The sequence below is a fragment of the Artemia franciscana genome, chromosome 8, assembly GCF_032884065.1.
Source record: "Artemia franciscana chromosome 8, ASM3288406v1, whole genome shotgun sequence".
Lineage (NCBI taxonomy): Eukaryota > Metazoa > Arthropoda > Branchiopoda > Anostraca > Artemiidae > Artemia > Artemia franciscana.
This window is the reverse complement of record NC_088870.1, coordinates 26,407,013-26,430,389: the sequence shown is the minus strand read 5'-3', so window position 1 is coordinate 26,430,389 and position 23,377 is coordinate 26,407,013. Positions and strand designations below refer to the sequence as shown.

At 37.0% G+C, this 23,377-nt stretch overlaps 1 protein-coding gene and 1 non-coding gene across 2 annotated transcripts in view; both read left to right on the top strand.

Moving 5' to 3' along the window:
• LOC136030216 (monocarboxylate transporter 12-like) overlaps positions 1–22,308 on the top strand; it is a 262,967-nt gene extending 240,659 nt beyond the window's left edge. The window contains exon 14 of the mRNA XM_065709028.1: positions 22,178–22,308. Coding sequence (XP_065565100.1) covers positions 22,178–22,281 — 104 coding nt within the window. The 3' untranslated portion in view covers positions 22,282–22,308. The remainder of the gene's footprint in view (positions 1–22,177) is intronic.
• Trnae-uuc (transfer RNA glutamic acid (anticodon UUC)) lies at positions 18,066–18,138 on the top strand. Its single transcript has one exon. It is a non-coding gene; the product is annotated as a tRNA-Glu (tRNA).
• Positions 22,309–23,377: the final 1,069 nt, after the last annotated feature.

Here is a 23,377-nt window from a genome sequence, read left to right as displayed (position 1 = left end):
CAGGCACGGTGGGTGAGAGACAAAAGAACACAAATATACAAATTCAGACAGACAAACACACAAAAATATGGATTCAGACACTAAAAAACACAAAGACCGACACAGAGACTTGCAAACAGACGCTCAGTCACACAGGCAAGGTGAGAGAGCAATAAAAAAAACACACACACAAATATACGAAGTCGGACTAGATCAATATTGACTCTTATAAGGGAGCTACAGTTTTCGGTTTAAAATTAAATGAGCCTTCTATTACACTTATAGCCGTTGTATAAAGGCTATAACTATATATATATATATATATATATATATATATATATATATATATATATATATATATATATATATATATATATATATATATATATATATATATATATATATATATATATATATATATATATATATATATATATATATATATATAGTTATGTTTATGGCCCTTTTAGGAAGAGCTATATGTATAAGACATGGCCCTTGCCACGTTGGCTGCGGGTGGCGGATTATCAAACGCACAACCATAGTTATTTCTCATTTGAAGTATTATGAACAAAATGGTTTTCTCAAAATCTGATCTGAAGTATTTTGGAAAAAAGGTTAGGGTGGGCTGGTTGCCCTGTGATCACTCCCGACTCCTAAAAAGCGAACTAGAACTTTCGATTTAAAATCGGATGGGCCTTTCAAAGATCAATATGACCACTCCTTCCATAAAAACCTTACATTTAAACAATGTACAACTAGCATGACACAGCTCTGACAGTCCTCGGGGCTTTGGGGGTTTCGTCAGCCCCAGAGGCATAGTAATTTGATGTTTGGTTTATTTTAATAAAAATGGCACACTCAAATTATGATCAGATGAATTTGTGGAAAAGAGAGTGCCAGGGGCCTATTTGTCCTTCCATCACTTTTGACTCTTAAAAGGGAAACTAGGAATTCTGATTTCCAATCAAATGGGCTCCCTCTGAAGCTAATGTGATTCCTTTTTACATAAAAACCTTACTAGTTAACAACAGACGGCTCGTCTAACTTACAGCCCTTCCCTTGGGGGCTGTGGGATGTTTTCTCAGCCCAGTAGGTATAATTATGTGACCTTTGGACTAATTTGAATAAAATGGAAATCTCAAAGTTTTGACCAGATGCATTGCAGGAAAGGAGGGAGGGTGGTTGATCACCCTTTGATTACTTTTGTCTCTTAAAAAGGAACTAGAACTTTCATTTTCTAATCAAATGAACCCCCTTCAAAATCTATGCGATAACCCTTCAGTAAAAATCTTTTATGTTAACAATGGGCAACTCGCAAAGTTAGAGCCCTTGCCCTTATGAGTGTGGGGTATTTTTCATCCCGGGAGCAACAGTTATTTGACTTTTGACTATTTTGAACCAAATGACCATTTCAAAATTTTGATCAGATTCTGTTTGGGGAAAAAGGGCATTAAAGAGGCATGGTTACCTGTCGCTTACGTCTGACTCTTTAAAGGGCACTAGAAATTTTGATTTCCAATCGGATGAGCCCCCCTTCTCGAACTTAATACGAGTGCCGCTTCCATAAAAGCCTTAGGCCATATGTTAAGAATGTGAAACTAGTATACAGCCCTTACCCTATGGGCTGCAGGGGGGAGTTATCAAACGGAGAACAATAGTTATTTAACATTTTGACTATTTTGAAAAGAATGGCAATCTCAACATTTCAATGGGAAGCATTTTGGGAAAAGGAGGCGCGGAAGGGATGGTTGCCTTTCGATCACTCTTGACTCTTAAAAACGAACTAGAACTTTCGATTTACAATCGAATGAGCCGTTTCCAAAATCTATTACTTACTTAGACTTAGGTCCTCCCACGCCTGAGGGCGCATAAGGCAGCAACAGTGGTTCGCGACGACGACCTGTCCTGAGCCTTCGACCAAAGCTCCTCCATCGAAGACCTCACCAGCTTCGCCTCCTTCTCTAACATCCTGCCAACGGTCATTTCGGGTCTCCCTGACTTGTGGAGGCCAAGGGGTATCCAACACCATATGTCATGAGGTAGCCTTCCATCACCCATTCGCACCATGTGCCCCCAATACATCCATCGTCGCTTTCTAATGGCATCAAGGATGGGGGTATGATTTGTCATGGTATAAATCTCATCATTTCTTATTCTCTCAGTCCAATGTATATTCAAAATATATCTTAGGCAGTTATTATCGAATGCCCATAGTCGTTTTCCTAGTTGCGCAGTGATAATCCAAGTTTCACAACCATATGTAAGGACGGAGAGAACATTGCTATTATGAATTCTAGCTTCTGGGAATATTTTCTATTTCTCCAAACATTTCTGAAACAATTGAAGGCAGAGCCAGTCAATGCTATTCGGCACAAAATTTCTCTTTCAGGATTGGCATCTTGCATAAGAATGCTGCCTAGATATTTGAACTCTCTCACTACTTCAATTTCCTCATTGTTGACCAAAAGTCCCTCAGCTAAGTCAGGAATGACTGCATTTGACATTGATTTAGTCTTGTTAGCGTTTATGGAGAGTCCAACAGCATTTGCCACACGCTCAAGTTCATTTATATTATGTTGTATATCTTCTGATTTGTGAGCGAAGAGTGCAATATCGTCCGCAAAAACACCATCATGAAGGGTTATTAGTGGGTTTAATTGTAGACCCCCACTGAAGCTACACCACGAAGCACAAAATCTATGACTATGGCAAATAACAGTGGCGATAGAATGCAGCCCTGCCTTACACCCGACTGAACGGTAAACCAGTCCGTTAGGCCACCCTCGGTTTGTACTGCACACATAATATCGAGGTATAGCGCTTTAGTTATATTTACAATTTTAATCGGGATCCCGTAATGTATTAAAATTTTCCACATGGTCTCGCGCTGTATCGAGTCGATGGCCTTGAGAAAGTCAATAAATACTGTGAGTAGTTGAACCTGCCATTCGTTAGATTCTTCGAGCAGGATTCTCAGGCTAAATATTAGGTCACAACACGATCTGTTTTGGCGGAATCCATGTTGTTCATCTCTCAGAACTTTCTCCACTTTACTTTGAATTCTATTGAGTATAATTTGGCACAAAACCTTGCTGCCAACTGATTGTAAAGCGATGCCTCTCCAATTATCACATTTAGTCTTTTGTCCTTTTTTGAAGAGTTTTACAATTACTGCCTTTGACCATTCACTCGGGACTTTTTCATCATCCCAAACACGTGACAAAAGTTCAAACATGGGCACTGCTAGGGCGCTTCTACCATATTTCAACAGCTCTGGGGGTATGCCATCGTTACCGGCTGCCTTTCCGTTTTTCAAAGTCATTAGAGCATCTTTTACTTCGCTCAGCAAGAGAGGTCCGGAATATATTTCAAGATCAAACAGTGCTTCTTCAGGGATATTTAAAGAAGTCTTGGGAGGCACCTGATTTAATACCTCGGTGAAATGTTCCATCCAACGTCGGTTTATGTCATCCGTCTGGGTTAATGAGATGCCTTCTTTGTTTTCAACTTGGGTTGAAGAAGCCTTCGAAATACCCGCAAGCTCCTTCGTTATAGCGTACACAGTACGACTATCTCCTCGCCTGGCGGCTACTTCAGCCTGATCAGCCATAGTTTTAGAGTGGACTATAATAGGAATTAATTTTTGCTGGTGTCAAGTTTTTCCTTTACTTTTCTTTGAAAAACTTCTTTCCTTCGAAAGCTTTTTCAATTAATTTCTGTTTGTATTTATTACCAAAGTTTTTTATTGGTTTACAAAATGTTTATTTCTACCGTTTTTCACGTTTTAGAATTAAGAATTACAATATACAATTATATTTTATTAGTTACCTGTTGAATTGTTGAATTTTATCATTATAGGAACTTATCTGGTCTAAGTTTACTTTGTTTACTTTAAAGGGGTGGCTCTTTACTTTTCTTTCACAAACTTTCTTTTTGAAAGTTTTTTTTGTTAAAAACTTTCAAAAAAAACTTCTTTTGCATATTTTTTTATTTTCTATTTGTTTTTGTTACCGAAGTTCTGTAATGCTTTACAAAAAGAATATTTCTATAGTTTTTCACGGTCTAAACTCAACCAACACTTATAAGACTTGTAACGTATATGCTTATAACTTACTACCCTTCTCTCTGGGCTCTTGGGGGTTGTATCAACCCTGGAGGCATTGTTATATAACCTTTGGAATATTTTTGAGCAAAATACCTATCTCACAATTTTGATCGGATGTATTGGGGGAAACGAGAGTATAGGGGGTGGGGGGCTAGCTGTCCTCCCACCACTTTTGACTCTTGAAAAGGGATTTAAATCTTCCAATTTCCAGCCAAATGAATCTCTCCGAAAGCTTATAAGACCACCCATTCCAAAAAAACCCTTATAAACCCCTGTTTTATAAATTATAACCCTTGCTCCCAGGCTTTTGGTTTTTTTTTTCAACCCTGGGGGCATTATCTTATGAGTGTGGCCAGTTTTGAACAAAATGTCTATCTGGAAATTTCGATCGGTTGCGTCTGGGGAAATAAGGGCGTGGGGGACTACTTGCCCGCCGACCCCTTTTGACTCTTAAAAAGTGAACTAGAACTTTGAATTTTTAATGAAATAAGCCCCCTCCAAATTTTATACGACCTCATCTTCCATAATAACGTTATATGCCATCGAGAAATAACTTACAACCCTTGGCCACAGACTCTGGGGGGGTGTCAACACTGGAGGCATCGTTCTAGGATATTTGGACCGTTTTGAACAAAATGGCTATCTCAAAATTTCTTTTTGGTGTAAATGAGGAAAATAGGGCATGTAGGATAGTTACCCTCAGATCCTTTTTGACTCTTAAAAAGTATACTAGAACTTTTGACTTCCAATCAAATGACCCTCCTCCAAAGTTTATACAATCACCTCTTCTATAAAAAACATATATACCCTCTTGGGCAAATTTACAACCCTTGACCCCAGGCTCTGGGGGATTGTGTCGACCCGGGAGTTTTTATTGTCTAATCTTTTGGCTATTTTAAACAAATTGCTATTTCTGAATTTGGACCAGATACATGTAGGGACAAGAGGGCATGGGCTAGTCCTTGGATCACTTTTGACTCTTAAATGGAAGCTAGAACTCCCGATTTCCAATCGAATGAGCCCCCTTCAAAGTGTATCTGATCACCCTTCCATATGAAGTGCCTCTGGAAAAAAACATTGAAGCTTTAACTCTATAGCGTTGCCTCTAATCGAGAATACAATTTTTTTGTATCTGTCTTTTTTTCTCTAATGTAACCTTGTTTGTTTGTTTTTTTTATACGCAGTTATCGGATGAAGTTAAGTTTCATTAAAAATGCGCGTACTTATTCTAGTACCGTTTTCGAATACCACAAACAATTTATGTTGCCAGAAATTGAAAGAGGTTTTGGAGTTATGAGATCCTTAAATGAACAATGACCCCAAACCTGGTGTCTGGACACATCTCGAAGTGTCCAGACACCATATCTGTGGTCTTTATAATAATACAGTACTAGCAACAAAATAGGGCTGGATAAGAATGCTCTAGTATGAAAGTGATTACTGAACTGACAAATAAGAAAGCTCATCTAAATTTTATTCATGGACAATTAGAAAATTTTTGTTGTTGCACCGTAAGTTATGCGCACAAAAATTTTACTCAAATTTGATCTCCTAAATTGTTCACTCTTCCCTGGATAATATCCCTGCGTGCATACCTGGCTACAGTAACGTCTCTGTTAAAGCATACTTGTATTTACTTCTTCCACAAAAATATGGCCAATTCGATATAATCAATTCAATATTATGTTTATTTTGAAAACCAAAAATACATGTTTAAAGCTCAAGTATTATTTGCGACCAAAACAGGATACAGCATTGAAAGCACACTGCTTCCAATAAGACCTTTTTACTGTTTGCAGACGTTCTTTGCTATCTTCAATATTCTTCAGAATCTGTTTTGCCAGCAAATAATTCATCACGGTGTCTTCAAACTTTCCGTTTGGATATCCCGCCTGTAACAGAAAATACGAATAGCATACGGAATTTGATGAATTCTAGAATAACTGGCTAAAGACCAGCTTCTTATTAGTGAAATACTATAAAGAATTACTGCTATTACTCTTATGATTGTAAAATTAATGTTATTTAATGTCTTCTGTTTCCTGACCAACGTGACCGTCGACTACGTCTAGTCTCGCTTCCAGAGTAAGTAAGGAAGTAAGTAGTATTGTGTTATTAGAATATTTCTCTCGCAGACACGTAGTAGCCTATGGAATTTTTGTTATAATATCCTGTCACGAACAATCTGAAAGGCTTATCTGGTGTCATTCCTCTTTTATATCTTAAGAGATATAGATAGTGAGTCACCGCTATCAGTTTAGAAATGCCATCACAACTAGATCTAAAAATATGAACCAGTTCACTTACAGACCGGTCACTTACAGACCGTTGATTGTTTTTTTGTGTGTGTGTGTAGAATGTAGCTTAAAACCCTTTTTTTCAAGAAAGGCAGAATAACGTGAAAGAAAAGTAATCCCAAGTGCTAATGCCACCATTTTCAACACAAACAAGGTTCTCACTAGAATCGAGCCTCAGATACTCTTTAGAATGTAATGTCAGTGACGAGGCTTGCTAATTCGAGGAGTTAAAAAGGTCTGATATTCTGTAAACCAAACACCTATTAACCAAAATAAGACCCAACATGTAGGCTGGTAGAACACAAATAACATACATTAAAGTGTTGCTAAAACGAAGATTTTCTTATGATTCTATTAGCTTTGTTAATTTACTTTTCCCACTGTTCGTTGGTTTTTGATGATTGCGACTTACTTTAGCATGAAAAGAATTAGATTTGTGTAAAATTCAAGCTTGCGTACTGTATTTGAAAATTGGAAACGTTTTTTAAATTAGAAACATACACAGATTATTCAGGTGCTAGGACAGTGAAAATTAAATGTATTTGTTTAAATTGGTTAAGTGGAAACTTACACAAATATAAATAATTTGAAAAAGTAGGAAAAATCTGAAATTTCATTGTTAATAGAAAACATCTCCATGTATAGTTCTGCAGGTTTTGGTAGTAGTAATAGGTGCCACAAAAGCACAAAAAGGGGAGAAAAAATCAGCGAGAAATGAGCTAAAACCTAAGGCAACAAACAGTTTAACAAAATAAAGATTTCCCTGAAGCTGAAGCGGCTTTTGGGAATCCATACATACGTAGTACTGCCCAAAAAACCTCAGAATCTTGAAACAACCAAATCAAAATTCTTAGAAAATCATGTTCTCAAGTATAGGTAGATTTAACATGGGTTAAGACGGCAAATTTTTTTTTCTGTCCTTGGAAGTTTAATAAAATAGTAAAAAATCTAGTCTTTTAAACATGTATATGATGATTAATGAAGTTTAAGTTCGTTTTTTCAGTGTTTTAACTGTAAATATCTGCACGAGAAATGACCACTAAGGAAAAAAATGTATCAGGAATCAAGAATAATTTAATAAAAATATACATCGTACTTATAGCTATTTAACCTCTAATTTACATTATCTTTTACAACATACTAAGCACCAACTACGAATTATCACACTAATAAAAAAGGAACGTGTGATTTACTGATATAATTAGTTCTGCGCTGCACTGGTTCAAGCCTGTTCTTGTGGCTAATGTTTCGTTTGACTGCAGCGCCGATGGATAGTAGGGAAAGGTGTTTATTGCTTAAAAACAGGGAATGTCCAAACTTACACATAAGACGATGCCTGCGTACTTTAACTCTGGATTCACACACATGTTAACACAGGAGCAAAAATCGCCCATCACTGTAATTTAGTTGCCAGTTTGAACAATTTTAGTTGCTCCATTAAGGAACTTGGAACTTGGAACATGGAATTTTAATCGGGCGATGAAGTAATTTTTATAGCAACAGCAGTATAATGGAAGACACTGATAATCAAACAGTTCGTGGTAACGAACTGTAGTAAGGAGCGACCCGGCTCAATAGAAACCAAAACTCTAAAAAATAGAATTTTGATACCAATAGCTACATCAAAAGAATCGCATTTTAATGCTGATTTTAAATATATAAGTTTCATCAAGTTTAGTCTTACGCATCAAAAGTTAAGAGCCTGAGAAAAATTTGCGTTATTTTAGAAAATAGGGGGAAACACCCCCTAAAAGTCATAGAATCTTAACGAAAATTACACCATCAGATTCAGCGTATCAGAGAACCCTATTGTAGAAGTTTCAAGCTCCTATCTACAAAAATGCGGTATTTTGTTTTTTTGCCAGAAGGCAGATCACGGATGTTTTTTTTTTTTTTTTTTTTTTTTTTTTTTTTTTTTTTTTTTTTTTTTTCCAAGGGTGACCGTATCGACCCAGTTGTCCTAGAATGTTGCGAGAGGGCTCATTCTAACGGAAATGAAAAGTTCTAGTGCCCTTTTTAAGTGACCAAAAAAATTGCAGGGCACCTAGGCCCCCTCCCACGCTAATTATTTTCCCAAAGTCAACGGATCAAAATTCTGAGATAGCCATTTTATTCAGCGTAGTCGAAAAACTTTATAACTATGTCTTTGAAGACGACTTACTCCTCCACAGTCCCCGTGGGAGGGGCTACAAGTTACAAACTTTGACCAGTGCTTACATATAGTAATGGTTATTGGGAAGTGTACAGGCGTTTTAAGGAGGATTTTCTGGTTGGGGGGAGGGGTTGAGAAGAGGAGGATATACTGGGGGAACTTTCCATCGAGGAATTTGTCATGGGGGAATAAAATTTCCATGAAGGGAGCGCAGGATTTACTAGCATTATTTAAAAAAAAAAAACAATGGAAAAATAAATATGAAAAGGTTTTTTTCAGCTGGAAGTAAGGAGCAGCATTAAAACTTAAAACGAACAGAAATTATTACCCATATGAGGGGCTCACCTCCTCCTAATACCTCGTTCTATACGCTAAAGTATTTTTAGTAATGTCAACTATTTATTCTACGGCTTTTGTGATTCAGGGGTCAAACTTAATGAATTGGGACAAAATTTAAGATTTAGTGTAAAGAGAGAGGTACTGACGAGGGGGCGACCCCTCTCATATGTGTAATAAAAGCATGAGAATAAAAAATTCTTTACATAAGCTAAATATAAGTTACGTATATCTTTTACTAATAAAAAGATTCGTAAAAATTTAAAAGTTCTAGTTGCCTTTTTAATTAACCAAAAAATTGGAGGGCAACTAGGCTTCCTCCCCCGCTCTTTTTTTCTCAAAATCATTCGATTAAAATTATGAGAAAGCCATTTAGCCAAAAAAAATAAATATGCAAAGTTCGTTTTAATTATTCCTCTGCGAAGAGCCAAAATCAAAACATGCATTTATTCAAAAACGTTCAGAAATTAAATAAAAAAAACAAGTTTTTTCAACTGAAAGCAAGGAGCTACATTAAAACTTAAAACGAATAGAAATTACTTCGTATATGAAAGGGGCTGCTTCCTCATCAACGCCCTGCTCTTTACGCTAAAGTTTTTTACTGTTTTAAAAAGAAGAGTTGAGAGAAAGAGTCAAACTTTAGCGAAAAGAGCAGCCCCTTCATAGACGAAGTAATTTCTGTTCGTTTTAAGTTTTAATGTCGCTCATTAATTTCAGTTGGAAAAACTTTGTTTTTTTTATTTTATTATATTGAGAAGCTGATAATGGGTGTTCAGTTTAATTCTATAATGTATGAAAAGAAAGCAAAAGGTCACAAAAACTCAGTGCTGCTACTAAAAGCATGGGAGCAGGTATCCAGGACGATAGGATTATCAGGTAAAGAATAAATGAAACAAGAGATAGAAGCAATCCCAATCCTTAGCTTAGGTTCACACGCAAGAAGTTGCTGCGATAGGCAATTTTCGTCAATTGCGGCAATTGGCAATTTTCTTTGCCTAGTTGTTCATGCAGGATTTTCGCATCGGTCACTTTTTATATACAAACAATTTGAAATTAAAGCACACGAGAAGAATGAATCAAGAAGATGTTCTCGTAAAGCTGCGAGAGCAGATCCGTTATTGATATAATTGGTCCCTTTGATGATTTTTAAGGCTCTTTTTTGTTTTGTTTCAATTTCGTCATTGAGGTAATCAAAGGTTATGCACTTGTGGCCCCAAACTGGGCATGCATCTTCAAGCAACGATCGTAGCTAACACGTGTATTCAAACTATTTTGAAACATAATTTTTGGACTTGTAATTTTTTGAGGAATTATTCTGGGACACTGAGGATTTCAAAAATGATGCCGTTACCCGGTGACGCATAATTATCCATGTTGTTGGTGAGAATGCATCCTGTGGCAGCCCTAACATCTGGTCTTTTGAGACACAGATACTGTTGCAGCCCATACTCCGATGCATTATTTGAGTTGCTAACACCTTTTTTGACAATATTCCAAGAAGATGCATCATGGTTTCCGAGAATTTCTTGGCATGTTTCCGAGAATTTCTAGAAGGATGTGTTATATGGTATTGCGTAATCATTCATGTTGTCAGTGAAACAATAAGATCCTGTGACAGTCCTCACATTAGGTCTTTTGATATAACAACTTAGTCAAAAAACATTTTTAGCAATTATTATGTTTTGGAATTGATTTTTGGAATCTATGGGGGACCATATAGATTATATAGAATTATTTTGGGACATCGAGAATCTATAGAATGCTGCATTATCTGGTATTGTGTAAACATTCCTGCTATCAGTGAAACGATACAATCTATCCTGTGATAGCCCTTACGTCTGGTCTTTTGAGATTGTAACTGAATCGACAGCAGTTTTAGCTTCTAAGCAGTTTTCCATTGATTTTATGAAATTAATTTTTTTGGGACTTATTTTTTTGTACTTACATCGAGAATTTCTTGTTATGTATCGGGGAATTTTAAAAATGAGGCGAATGATGTAAGAAGTCCCCGAAAAATTCTAAGCCCCCAAAAAAATTCCAAGACCAAAAACACCGGTAAATTTCATAAAACCAATGGAAAACTGTTTAGAAGTTAAAAGCGTTGTTGATTCAGTTGTTATCTCAAGGGAATAGATATGAGATAACAAATGTTGCGAAATCAGGATGCATGGTCTTCGAATGATGCCAAAAAAGATGTTAGCAACTCCAACACTACATCCGACTACTGGCTGCCATAGAATTTTTGTTTCAAAAGACTAGATGGGATAACTGTCAATGTATTGTAATGTTTCATTGACAACATGAATAATTACGCGATACCAGATAACGCATAATTCTTGAAATTTTTGGAAACAAACCAAGAAATTCTCGGTGTTTAGATCATCCCTCTCCCGAAACTTTATAACTACTGGTTCTATGTGATAATCTCAAGAATAAGGAAAATAAAAAAGGAAACATCAGCGTTTCCAATGGAAAAAAGGATTTCCTTTTTGTTCACGGTGAGAGACTAAAGTTTCCCTGTTCAGAGTTTTAATCAAAGTAGTAGTGACGCCAAAATGACTTTGAGCTGACCTATAGGGGGTATACCTGAAGTTATTGGCCTCTCAAGACGCTGGTGCTATTGATCTATTAGGCACACCTGGTTGTTTTGTAATACAATAGAACATGTTTTTCTTCGAGAATTCTTTTCCTAATATGCCCTCTCCTCATAACCTTCTTCAAGACATTGGACCCTATCTATCCCACAACAGCAACCTAACAACCATTCCAAACAGGGGCCCTAGCAACCATTTTCAACCGGGATCCGGACAACCACCAGACATTATTAATTATTGATCTATTATATACACCTGGTTGCTATGTACTAGCAACCAATTCGAACCGCAGTGTCTTAGCAGCCAACGACTATTTTTGATTTTGGATCTATTGCACATGCATGGTTGATTGGATTAGTTAATTGTTTACCTAAGCAAAGCCCTAGCAAGCAGCTCCAGCCGCAGCACCTTAGCCACTAAGTGTTATTGATTATTTTGCTTTTGCTAACACGTGGTCACCGTGTAATAGTCTAGGGGATGTTATTATTTACTTATGAAAATCCCTAGCAACCAAATCCATTCACTGCGCCCTAGCAACGAGCTAGTGTTATTGGTTTAAGCAAAAACTTGCATAAATTTGCTTATTTCCATCTTATTTCCAGAAACATAACATTTTGAAACCCACATTTGGATATTTTCATCATGTTTTGACCAGCAAGAAACAGTGAAGGTACAACTTACAGGTTTTCATTGTGTTTTCAAGCACCAACACATTTTTGAAGCAGACATTTACAAATTTGTTGCTAGTTTCGATCAAAAAACACATTTTGGACTACACATATTTTCATTGTATTTCCTGCAACAAATCATTTTTTAAACATACATTTACATATTTTCATCTTGTTTCGAGCAACAACAAAATTATAAGGACACATTTACATATTTTTAATGTGTTTCAAGCAATAAGGTATTTAGAAGGCCATTTGCATTATATTTCAAGCAAAAATTCATTTTTTGTCACATACATCCATATTTTAAGCAAAGGCAACTCAGTTTGAACTATACATTTGATTATTTTCATCTTGTTTCAAGAAAAACAGTTTGAAGCATTGAGCTGCATATTTTCTTCAATTTTCGAACATCAAGATAGTTCATGCCCCCTCATCAGTAGCACTCTGTGACAGACCCGTAGCACCCTGTGGCACAAACTATCATTTCCAAAGCATATGTAGTCACCAATGATACCATGTGGCAATCTTCATCATAACTTAAGCGTTTTCATACGTTTAAACATCCTGACAGGTATTTTCGTTTAAAAAGCGGGGCTTATCATTTATTAATAAAGCACAGTCGGCCATTTTTCTGATATAAATCATGCTTTAAATCCATTGCTTTGTGTTTTTACAAGCCAATCATATTACCCCTAGGTATTTTTAGGATTTTTAAAATAAAGCTATACCCAGTTCCACTTTCCCCGCTTCTAGCCCTGGTTACAATGGTTCCAATTCTCATTTTACTGGCTCCTACTCCAGTTCCAGGCCCAGTCTAGGTTCCACCCATTCCGGTATTGTCAGTTCCGATTTCGCCAATTCCGGTTCCAGATCCACACTTTCTACCCCCCGATTCTGCAGCTCCAACTCCACCAATTCCACTCTGAGTGACACTGAATCCAGGATTTTCTTATGCGGCTGCCCCCGTTGTACTCCATGGCTGATCCTCGATACTAGTATGCTTATTATATATTTTGGTCAATATTAACTTTGCACTGGAAGGATAAGCACTTACATCATATTTTAAAAGTGGATATGCTTTAAGAAGGTGTGGGTACAAGATAAATCTATCGTAGCATTGAATACTGACAAAGACAAATATCTGAACTATGAAACAAGCAATAATGGGGATCTTATTGGAAGTGTACATGTGCATTGTCACAAGAGTGAGGAGTTAAATTCCTTTGGAGTACCAAGAAAATTCACTCATCACAGTGATGGATATACCAGAGTAAAATTTCCAAAGAGGATGATAGGGCTCAAAGAGAATGCGATCATAAGACTATTAGTTGACGATGAAGGCCAACTTCTTGCTTACGGTGCTGGTAACAAATTACCCAATTATAAGTCCTATCGCCATCTTTCTGGCATTAGCATTCAAAAGTAGAAAAGAAGAAGACAAGCATACTGAGGAATCAATAAAAAAAATATATCTTCTTAACGTCCCGGGACTGCAATCTACGTAAAATATTGTCGTAATAGACTATGAAATCACAAGTAAAATGAAAAAAAAAGCATTGGTAGATAATATAAAAAATACATTAAAGCGATTTGTGCTATGTACGAGGATAATACTGCTGCGGTTAAGGTAGGGAATGAGGTTAGCAACTGGTTTTGTATTAAATCAGGAATTAAGCAGGGTTGTGTTCTATCCCCCTTTATATGGATCATTTTGATGGACTTCGTATTAAGGAGCACAGGAAAGGCAATTGGAGACTATGGAATCAAATAGGGAGGAAAAACGCTCCTGGACTTAGATTATGCTGATGATTTAAGCATATTAGGTGAAAGTGTGAGCAAAATGAATGAAGTTTTAGAGGTTATGTGAGTTCAGGGTGCTAAAATAGGCTTGAACATTAATGTTAAGAAGACTAAGTCACTAAAGCTAGAAATAAGTGAAGATGAACAGGTGACACTAGGTAACGAAAAGATTGATCAGGTTGGCAGCTTCAGTTACCTTGGTAGTATTACTAGTAAAGATGATGGGAGCAGTGAAGATATTAAAAGTAGAATAGCTAAGGCTCAAGGTGTTTTTTCACAGTTAAAATATGTTTGGAAGAATTGACAGATAAGTCTGCAAACCAAGATTTGAATTTTGAAAGCTACAGTGATGACAGTGGTCAAATATAGCTCTGAGGCATGGGCACTCCGAAAAGCAGATGAAAATTTACTAGATTTTTTCCAGCGAAATTGCCTACGGATTGTTCTGGGTACCCGACAAACTGACCGTATTTCCAACAGTAGGCTGTACGAAAAATGTGGTTCGATCCTGCTTTCTAGGGCTATAATGAAAAGGTTGAGATGGCTAGGCCACGTTCTATGGATGAAGGATGACAGATTACCGAAGATTGTCCTTTTTGGCCAACCGTCTGGGACTACACGGAGAGCAGGTCTTCCTTGTCTGGGTTGGGAGGATGTCATAAATAAAGATTTAAATGAAATGGGAACTTCCTGGGAGGATTTAAAGATGGAGGTTTTAAATAGATTAGGTTGGAGGAGGAGCGTGCGTATCTGTGTTGGCCTCAGGCGGCTTGGTGCTGCAGTGCGTTATTATTAGTAGTAGTAGTAGTAGTATAACAAAGCAAATTAAAGAAAATTCAACGAAAACCAAAGTATCGGTAAACGATAATAGTATCATTGCCAGTTTACCAACATATACCATCACTGAAAAGAAAAATAGCAATGATGAAAAAATGAAGTTGAAACACTTCAAGAAAGTATTTTCACATGACAGAATTATCGCAGCATTGAATACTGACAAAGACAAATATATGAACTACAAAACAAGCACTAATGATGACACCATTGGAAATGCATGTGAGGATTGTCATGACAGTGACAGATTAAATTTCTTTGGATTACCAAAAAAATTCAACGTTACTGATAGTGGATATCCTAGAATAAAATCTCCAAAGATGATAGTGCTTAAAGATAAAGCATGCCAAAAAGTAATAGTTGACAAAGAGTCAACTTCTTGCTCATAGTACGAGTAACACGATACCTGTGGTTAATACCTTCACTATAGGTTATTAGCATTCAACGAAAGGTAATAAGAAGACAGTCTATCAATAAATCATATTTGGTCTCAGTGTCGGAACTGTTACTAATGCAAAAATAATGTCGTAATAGACAGTGGATCCCTTGCAAAATAAAAAGAGCATCGGTAGATAATATCACAAAGAAAATTAAAGACAAAGCACTGGTGAGCGTTAATATTTTCATTGATAGTTGACCTTCAGATACGATCATTGAACAGAATAATACCAATGATGAAATTTGTAACGAGCTTGTGAGTTAAACCATGTTAAAAGTCATGTATGACCTTGAAACGGACCGAATGCCATGTCAGTGGCAATGATGAATGCCATGAAGTGGCAATTTTGCAAAGACCAGACATATAATATATTTCCAAAGAAGAGAGAAAAAAGTTACACTACTGTTCTGAATTTTCACCAATGTGCTAAAAAAGTCATAATCTGACCTTGTTGCTACGCCTTGAGATATTTTTTTCTGGGATGTCCTTAGCACCATTCCAACAAAAAAGATTGAGTTGAAATGACTAAAAGGCGGTTTTTGATGATGTGTCACAATGGATCCCATGTTTGCCCGACCATCTGAACAGTTAACGGGTTTTCAATAACAATTTGTCATAGGAAAAACAGTTGATATTCCATTGTGATCTTTGTTACAGGGAATTTCATGGCACCATTCCGACAACTTATTCTTTCTGAGAATTTGCTGAATTTGATGTTAGCTGAATTTTGAAACAATGTCAGTCAGAGATAATACAGATACGGGACGAAGAAATACTGAACGAACAGATCCAAGTTATTAATTGAAAGATGTAACGACAGAAGGAATCAAAGTAGACCAACCAGCAAAAGTAGTTTGAGCTCAATGTCCAGCTGGGAGTCACGAATAGCAATAATGTAGATTTTATGCAAATGCTAAATTTTTTAATACGAAAAGAGGAGGAATTTAATGCAAATTTTTTAATGGAAAGAAAGGAAAAGAAAAGAGAGATAGACAGAAAAGAAAGGGAACAAAGAAAAGATGTAGCCAAAAGAAAGCACCGAGAGTTAATGAAAGAATGCATGGCGAGGTAGATCAAATTGAAAAAGATACTCAAGCCTATGAAATATATCATCAGGCTCCAATGAAAACCCTTACACAAGCTTGCAAAACCCGTCAGGGAATGTCATTGAGTGATAGACCCTGCGACATTTATCAGACATTAAACATTATAACAGAAAAATATGCAACTTGGTTGACAAGGGGAATGGTAGACCGGTCCATAAAACAAAATTGGAGGCTAAGCTACCCTGTATAAAAAGCGAGATACAAAATTGATACAAAATGTGAGGAAAATTATCAAAGACAGAAAACGTCAAAACACACGTTACGAATACGAGACGCCGACAACTATATACAAAGATGAAGCACTATTTGTACCCGACGAAGCTGAGAATAAATTCCTTGTACGCGCTTTTCCTCATAAAGTTCAAGCAATTTTAGTACAAGAAGAAAAACCGAATTCCGGAATTCAATTCCCTTTTTATGACGAATTTTTGTTTCTGTAGTAAAAGTAAAGAAAGCTAAAAGAGAGAAAAAAGATGCAAAGCGAATCTATCAAACAGTTCGTGGTAACGAACTGTAGTAAGGAGCGACCCGACTCAATAGTAAACGAAACTCTAAAAAACGGAATTTTGATGCTAAAAGGTATATCAAAAGAATCAGATTTTTATGCTGATTTTAAATATATAAGTTTCATCAAGTTTAGTCTTTGTCCTCAAAAGTTACGAGCCTGAGAAGTTTTACCTTATTTTGGAAAATAGGGGAAACACCCCCTAAAAGTCATAGTATCCTAACGAAAATCATACCATCGCATTCAGCGTATCAGAGAACCCCATAGAAAAAATTTCAAGGTCCAATCTACAAAAATGTGGGATTTCGTATTTTTTGCCAGAAGACAAATCACGGGTGCGTGTTTATTTGTTTGTTTGTTTGTTTGTTTGTTTGTTTGTTTTCCCCAGGGATCATCATATCGACCAAGTGGTCCTAAAGTGTTACAAGAGGGCTCATTCTAACGGAAATGAAAAGTTCTACTGCCCTTTTTAAGTGACCAAAAAAATTGGAGGGCACCTAGCCCCCTCCCACGCTCATTTTTTCCCAAAGTCAACAGATAAAAATTTTGAAATAGCCATTTTGTTCCGCATAGTCGAAAACCATAATAACTATGTCTTTGGTATGACTTACCCCCCACAGTCCCTGGGGGAGGGGCTGCAAGTTACAAACTTTGACCAATGTCAAGGAGGCACACTCGTGCCTCTTTAAAGAGGCGAACCACGACAATGTTAAGCGATCTTCGGTTCCAGTGGGCGCAGAGGGATGGGGAGGGATGCATTTCGTAGCCCGAGCTCCAACTAAGAAACCTGCCAAATTTCATCCCCCTCTGACTTTTCCTTCATGGGGAAAATCTGGCCAAAAGTTTCGACCACCCAACCCCACCCCCCTTTAACGTTGTCCGATCGGGCTGAAATTCACAAGTTAAGGTCCCCTAGGGCCCAGGAGCTTATCCGCAAAATTTCAGCTCGATCCGATAACTCCTTCCCTGTTTTCCAGAAACCACGCATAGCCACTTATTGTTCATGTTCTCCTTTTTTTCCTCGACGCCTACAGGTCACAGCCGACTTTGGATCTGGGTGTACGAAGACTCATTCGACGCGGAATTCTCCGAGTAATTTTCCTGGAAAGTTTCGTCGGAAAATCTTAACCCCCCGATTTTCTAGCTTAGAAAAACCCATTTCCCCATAAGAGCCCATGTTAATTTTTGAAATTCTTAAAAGTTACGAATATCAACATTCAACAACATAGGTTTGTTACTAACATGCCCGGTTAGCTCAGTCGGTAGAGCGTTGGACTTTCAATCATAAGATCAAGGGTTCAAGTCCCTTATCGGGCGGTTTTTTTCACAAAATATGAAAAAAACTTCGTTTTCTTAAAGAGTTAAAGAGGCTGCGTCCCAAAGTCGAACCTTAAAACGTACAGGAATTAGGAGAGGCAGTCCTAATTCCTGTACGAGGAGTACAGGAATTATTAAATTACATCCACCATGGATTGTAGAAAAACGTACAGAAAAAATATGAAAAAAACTTCGTTTTCTTAAAGAGTTAAAGAGGCTGCGTCCCAAAGTCGAACCTTAAAACGTACAGGAATTAGGAGAGGAAATTGGGGTGCTGCCGCCCCCCAAACCCCCCGCTTTTAAAGACTCTTTTGTACAGGTTTTTTGTTTTGTTAATTAAAAGAGGGCCTTTCCGAAGCCAAGAGCGGGGGGTTAGGGGGGCGGCAGCCCCCCACAACAAAAAACCTGTACAAAAGAGTCTTTAAAAGCGGGGCGTTTGGGGGGCGGCAGCCCCCCAACTGCCTCTCCTAATTCCTGTACGTTTTAAGGTTCGACTTTGGGACGCAGCCTCTTTAACTCTTTAAGAAAACCAAGTTTTTTTCATATTATTTACATACAGTAATGGTTATTGGGAAGTGTACCGACGTTTTCAGGGGGATTTTTTTGGTTTGGGTGTGGGGTTCAGGCTGGCACATACACAGGAGGGCCTTCGGGCCCCCCCGACTCCCCCCCCCCGAAACTTCTTCAAATGTTAAATTATTCCATGGTTTCTTGGGATTTCTGGCAAAAGTAGGACATTTATTAAGAATCTAGATACATGTGTGAAGCCTTTTTTGGGGGATTTTACAGCATGCTATGCTATTATCCGGTCAAGGCACTGCCCAATTATTAACCCATTTTCTGTCTAACTTTTTATCCTCTTTTAAGTAATTAGCAATTGTGCTGTTATTTTTTTTTTGTAAAGAGAGTTTGTTTTCCACAGCAAAATAGAATTATCCTTGATATTAGGGCTTTTATCCCCCCTTTCAGGATAATGTACAGCTTTTAATGGATCAATTTTGGAAACAGTCATTTTTAATTAAAATCTACGTTTTTGCAATAAAAGAACTACCCCCACAGCATCCATATTGCACTGTTAACCCTAAAATTTCCCTTTCAGTGGGATATAATAGATTAATTACTGGTTCTAAATCGCTATGAACATAACCCGAGCCTAAAACGTACTTTTGAGGCTTCAGTCTTCTTCTCTCCCCCATCCACTACAATACTACACATTAAAGTTAGTCTGTATTTTCCGATATACGTGCTTTTCGCATTACTAAATAAAAAAAGTGCTACTTCATATCTGCTGTTTCGAAGGTTTTGCCCCCCCCCCCCGAAAAAAATCCTGAGTACGTGCCTGGGTTCAGGGGAGGGGGCTAAATTGGAGGATCTTTCCTTGGAGGAATATTTCATGGGGGAAGAGAAATTCAATGAAAAGGGCGCAGGATTTTCTAGCATTACTATTAAAAAAAAAACAATGAAAATATAAACAAGAAAATTTTTTTTTCACTTGAAAGTAAGGAGAAGCATTACTACTTAAAACGAACAGAGATTATTACGCATATGAGGGGTTCTAAAAATACTTTAGCATAAAGAGCGATGTATTTAGGAGGAGATAAATACTTCGCTCTTTATGCTAAATTATTTTTAGTAATTTCAACTATTTATTCTACGGCCTTTCTGATTCAGGGGTCATTCTTAAAGAATTGGGACAAAACTTAAGATTTAGTGTGAAGAGCGAGGTATTAACGAGGGGACAAACCCCCTCATATATATAATCAAAAATATAATAAAATAAAAGTTTGTTACGTAAGTTAATTCTTAAGTTACGTATATTTTTTACTAATAAAAACGTTCGTTAAAAACTAAAAGTTCTAGTTACCTTTTTTAAGTAACCAAAAAATTAGAGGGCAACTAGGCCTCCTTCCCCACCTCTTATTTCTCAAAATCGTCTGATCAAAACTAAGAGAAAGCCATTTAGCCAAAAAAAGAATTAATATGCAAATTTCATTTTAATAATTTATGTACGGAGAGCCAAAATCAGACATGCATTAATTCAAAAACTTTCAGGAATTAAATTAAAAAAACAAGTTTTTTGAAATGAAAGTAAGGAGCGACATTAAAACTTAAAACGAACAGAAATTACTCCGTATATGAAAGGGGCTTTCCTCCTCGACACCCCGCTCCTTGCGCTAAAGTTTGATTCTTTCTCGCAACTCTACTTTTTAAAACAATAAAAAACTTTAGCGTAAAGAGCGGGGTGTCGAGGAGGAAAACCCTTTTCATATAGGGAGTAATTTCTGTTCGTTTTAAGTTTTAATGCCGCTCCTTACTTTCATTTCAAAAAACCTATTTTTTGTATTTAATTGTTTAAGAATCAATTTTCACTTAGCGACAAGTTAATTTCTACTACGACAAAAAATAAAAACAAAAAGGAGAATAGAAATATTAAATGGAACTACAATGAAGAAATACAGTCAAAGATGATGGACACCGGAATCAAATTGAGATTTAATGATGATTTATTTTGCGCGATTGACAAAGTTGAGAAAAGTGGAAAAGAAAAAAAAATATATAAAAGAGACAAAATTGGCGGATTCAGCCTGAAGTGGTGGAAAATAAATAAAAATAGGAGAATTACGAAATTACAAGAAGAAACATGGGTTCAGGGGAGACAAAGAGGTCCAAGACCCAGTGGGAAAATTACAAAACTGCAGTAAGACGAAAAAGCATTGGAGGGAGGAAGAGGTCCAAGACCTTTTAAGAAAAACTACCGATTCTCATAATATAAGATTGAATGTAATTCAACGGTTTGTGGAAATATTGAGATATATTAAATTTTGGGTTGGATTGGGAAAGCTTGAGAAGGAATCTGAGATAAGTTCTATCAACTCTAAGGAAGATTTGGTGTCTTTTGGGAGGAGGAGTCCCTTTGGGGAGCCATGAATGATGGATGGTTTGCTCAACGCACAACTGGTTGGCCAGTAGTGACCCTATTACTGAAATTTTTCCCTCTTTGTTCTGGATTCCTTGGGGAATTCTCTCTCTCAGTCAATTCATATTTCACCCTGACTTTTTTCCAGTAGCCCTAGTCACGGTTTTAACTCTTCATCGGAATCGGCAATTATGTCCTGCAAACCTTAACCCTTGATTTACGTATCCAAATTTCATCTTCATTTGGAATAAACACCAATTCTTCATTTGGTTATCCCAGGGGTGGGGACCCAAAATGAACTAATTAATGATTCGCTCAAACTTTTAGCTGTTTTCCCTGTACCCCTATTGTTTTCAAAGGCCATTGTATTTTTTACCATACATGTATGTATTGTGACAAAGAGTCAAACTATGGCGTAAAGAGTTAAAGTTGAAGAAGGGCACACCCTCATATACGCAAAGAATTTCTGTTGGTTTTCAGTTTTAAAGATGCTCTTATTTTTCGTTGGAAAAAACTTGTATTTTTCTCTTATTTGTCTCTTATTTTTGTCTTTCTTTTCTCTTTATTTAATTTGTCTGTTATTTTGATTTCGAATGTTTTGATTTGAGATTAATTTGTAGAAATTTCATAAAATATCGGAAGTTTGTATATCCATAAGTTAGGCTACAAAAGTATATTTTGCCTCCAACAGGCGGGTGAACTAAGAGTAAATAACGGTAAGACCTTTAAACCGTGGATCTTGAAATGCTAAATAACAAGGGAGACATCAAGGAGGCACACTCGTGCCTCTATAAAGAGGCGACCCACGACAATGTTAAGCGATCTTCGGTTCCAGTGGTCGCAGAGGGATGGGGAGGGATGCATTTCGTAGCCCGAGCTCCAACTAAGAAACCTGCAAAATTTCATCCCTCTCCAACTTTTCTTTCATGGGGAAAATCTGGCCGAAAGTTTCGAACCGTCAACCCCGTCGTAACGTTGTCCGATCGGGCTGAAATTCACAAGTTAAGGTTCCCTAGGGCCCAGGAGCTTATCCGCGAAATTTCAGCTCGATCCGATAACTCCTTCCCTGTTTTCCAGAAACCACGCATAGCCACTTAAAATTCATTTTCTTTTTTTTTCTAGACGCCTACAGGTCACATCCGACATCGGATCTGGGTGTACGAAGACTCATTCGATGCGGAATTCTCCGAGTAATTTTCCTGGAAAGTTTCATAGGAAAATCTTAACCCCCCGAAAGTTTCGACCCCCCAACCCCACCCCCCCCCTTTTAACGTTGTCTGATCGGGCTGAAATTCACAAGTTAAGGTCCCCTACGGCCCAGAAGCTTATCCGCGAAATTTTAGCTCGATCCAATAACTCCTTCCCTGTTTTCCAGAAACCACGCATTAGCTACTTAATTAACGCATTTCTCTCCATAAGAGCCCATGTTAATTTGAAATTTTTAAAATTTATTGAGAAGTTATATTTATACACATGCAAGTGATTAGCTCAGTCGGTAGAGCGTGAGACTTTTAATCCTTGGGTCAAGGGTTCAAGTCCCTTACGGGCGGTTTTTTTTTACAAGATCAAAAAAATTTTGGTAACACCTGGACAGCTTATCATTTGAGAGATAACAGAATATTAGCTTCTTATGAGCAAAAGAAACATTTCGGTCATTCTATCTATTTTTTTTCTATTTTATACAATGATTTAAAAGCGGGGGGGGGTCCTCTCCTAATTCCTGTACGAGGAGTACAGGAATTATTATATTACATCCACCATGGATTGTAGAAAAACGTACAGAATTAATATGAAAAAAAATTAAACCTGTACAAAAGAGTCTTTAAAAGCGGGGGGTTTGCCTCTCCTAATAGTCTTCTTATAGTCCTAATAGTCTAATAGTCCCATGTTAATTTTTGAAATTCTTAAAAGTTACGAATATCAACATTCAAGTACATCAAAATAATCAGCTCGGCACGGCGAGAATGACTGCAAGCATCATAAAAATCCAGCTCCATTCCAGAAATGCACGAGTTGACTGGAGCTGTAAGATACATGTCCAAAAGAACTGACTTTTGACCCTGTTAGGGACTTTGCAACTGGGGCAATCCTCAGCGATGTCCGAAATAAGTGTGATATAAATGTGCTTTAAGTATATATTTTATAGCCTTTAAGTGCTCATTGCCAATTTTTAGGTGAATTTTCAAATGTTTTGAAGAAGTTTAAGTTTTTCTCGATTTAATGAAACGTGGATATTTACTTATTTTATATAAATAGTTGCTAAATAAGATAAATAATATATAATTTACTATAATTACCTAAAGATGTTTCCTATATGAGAAG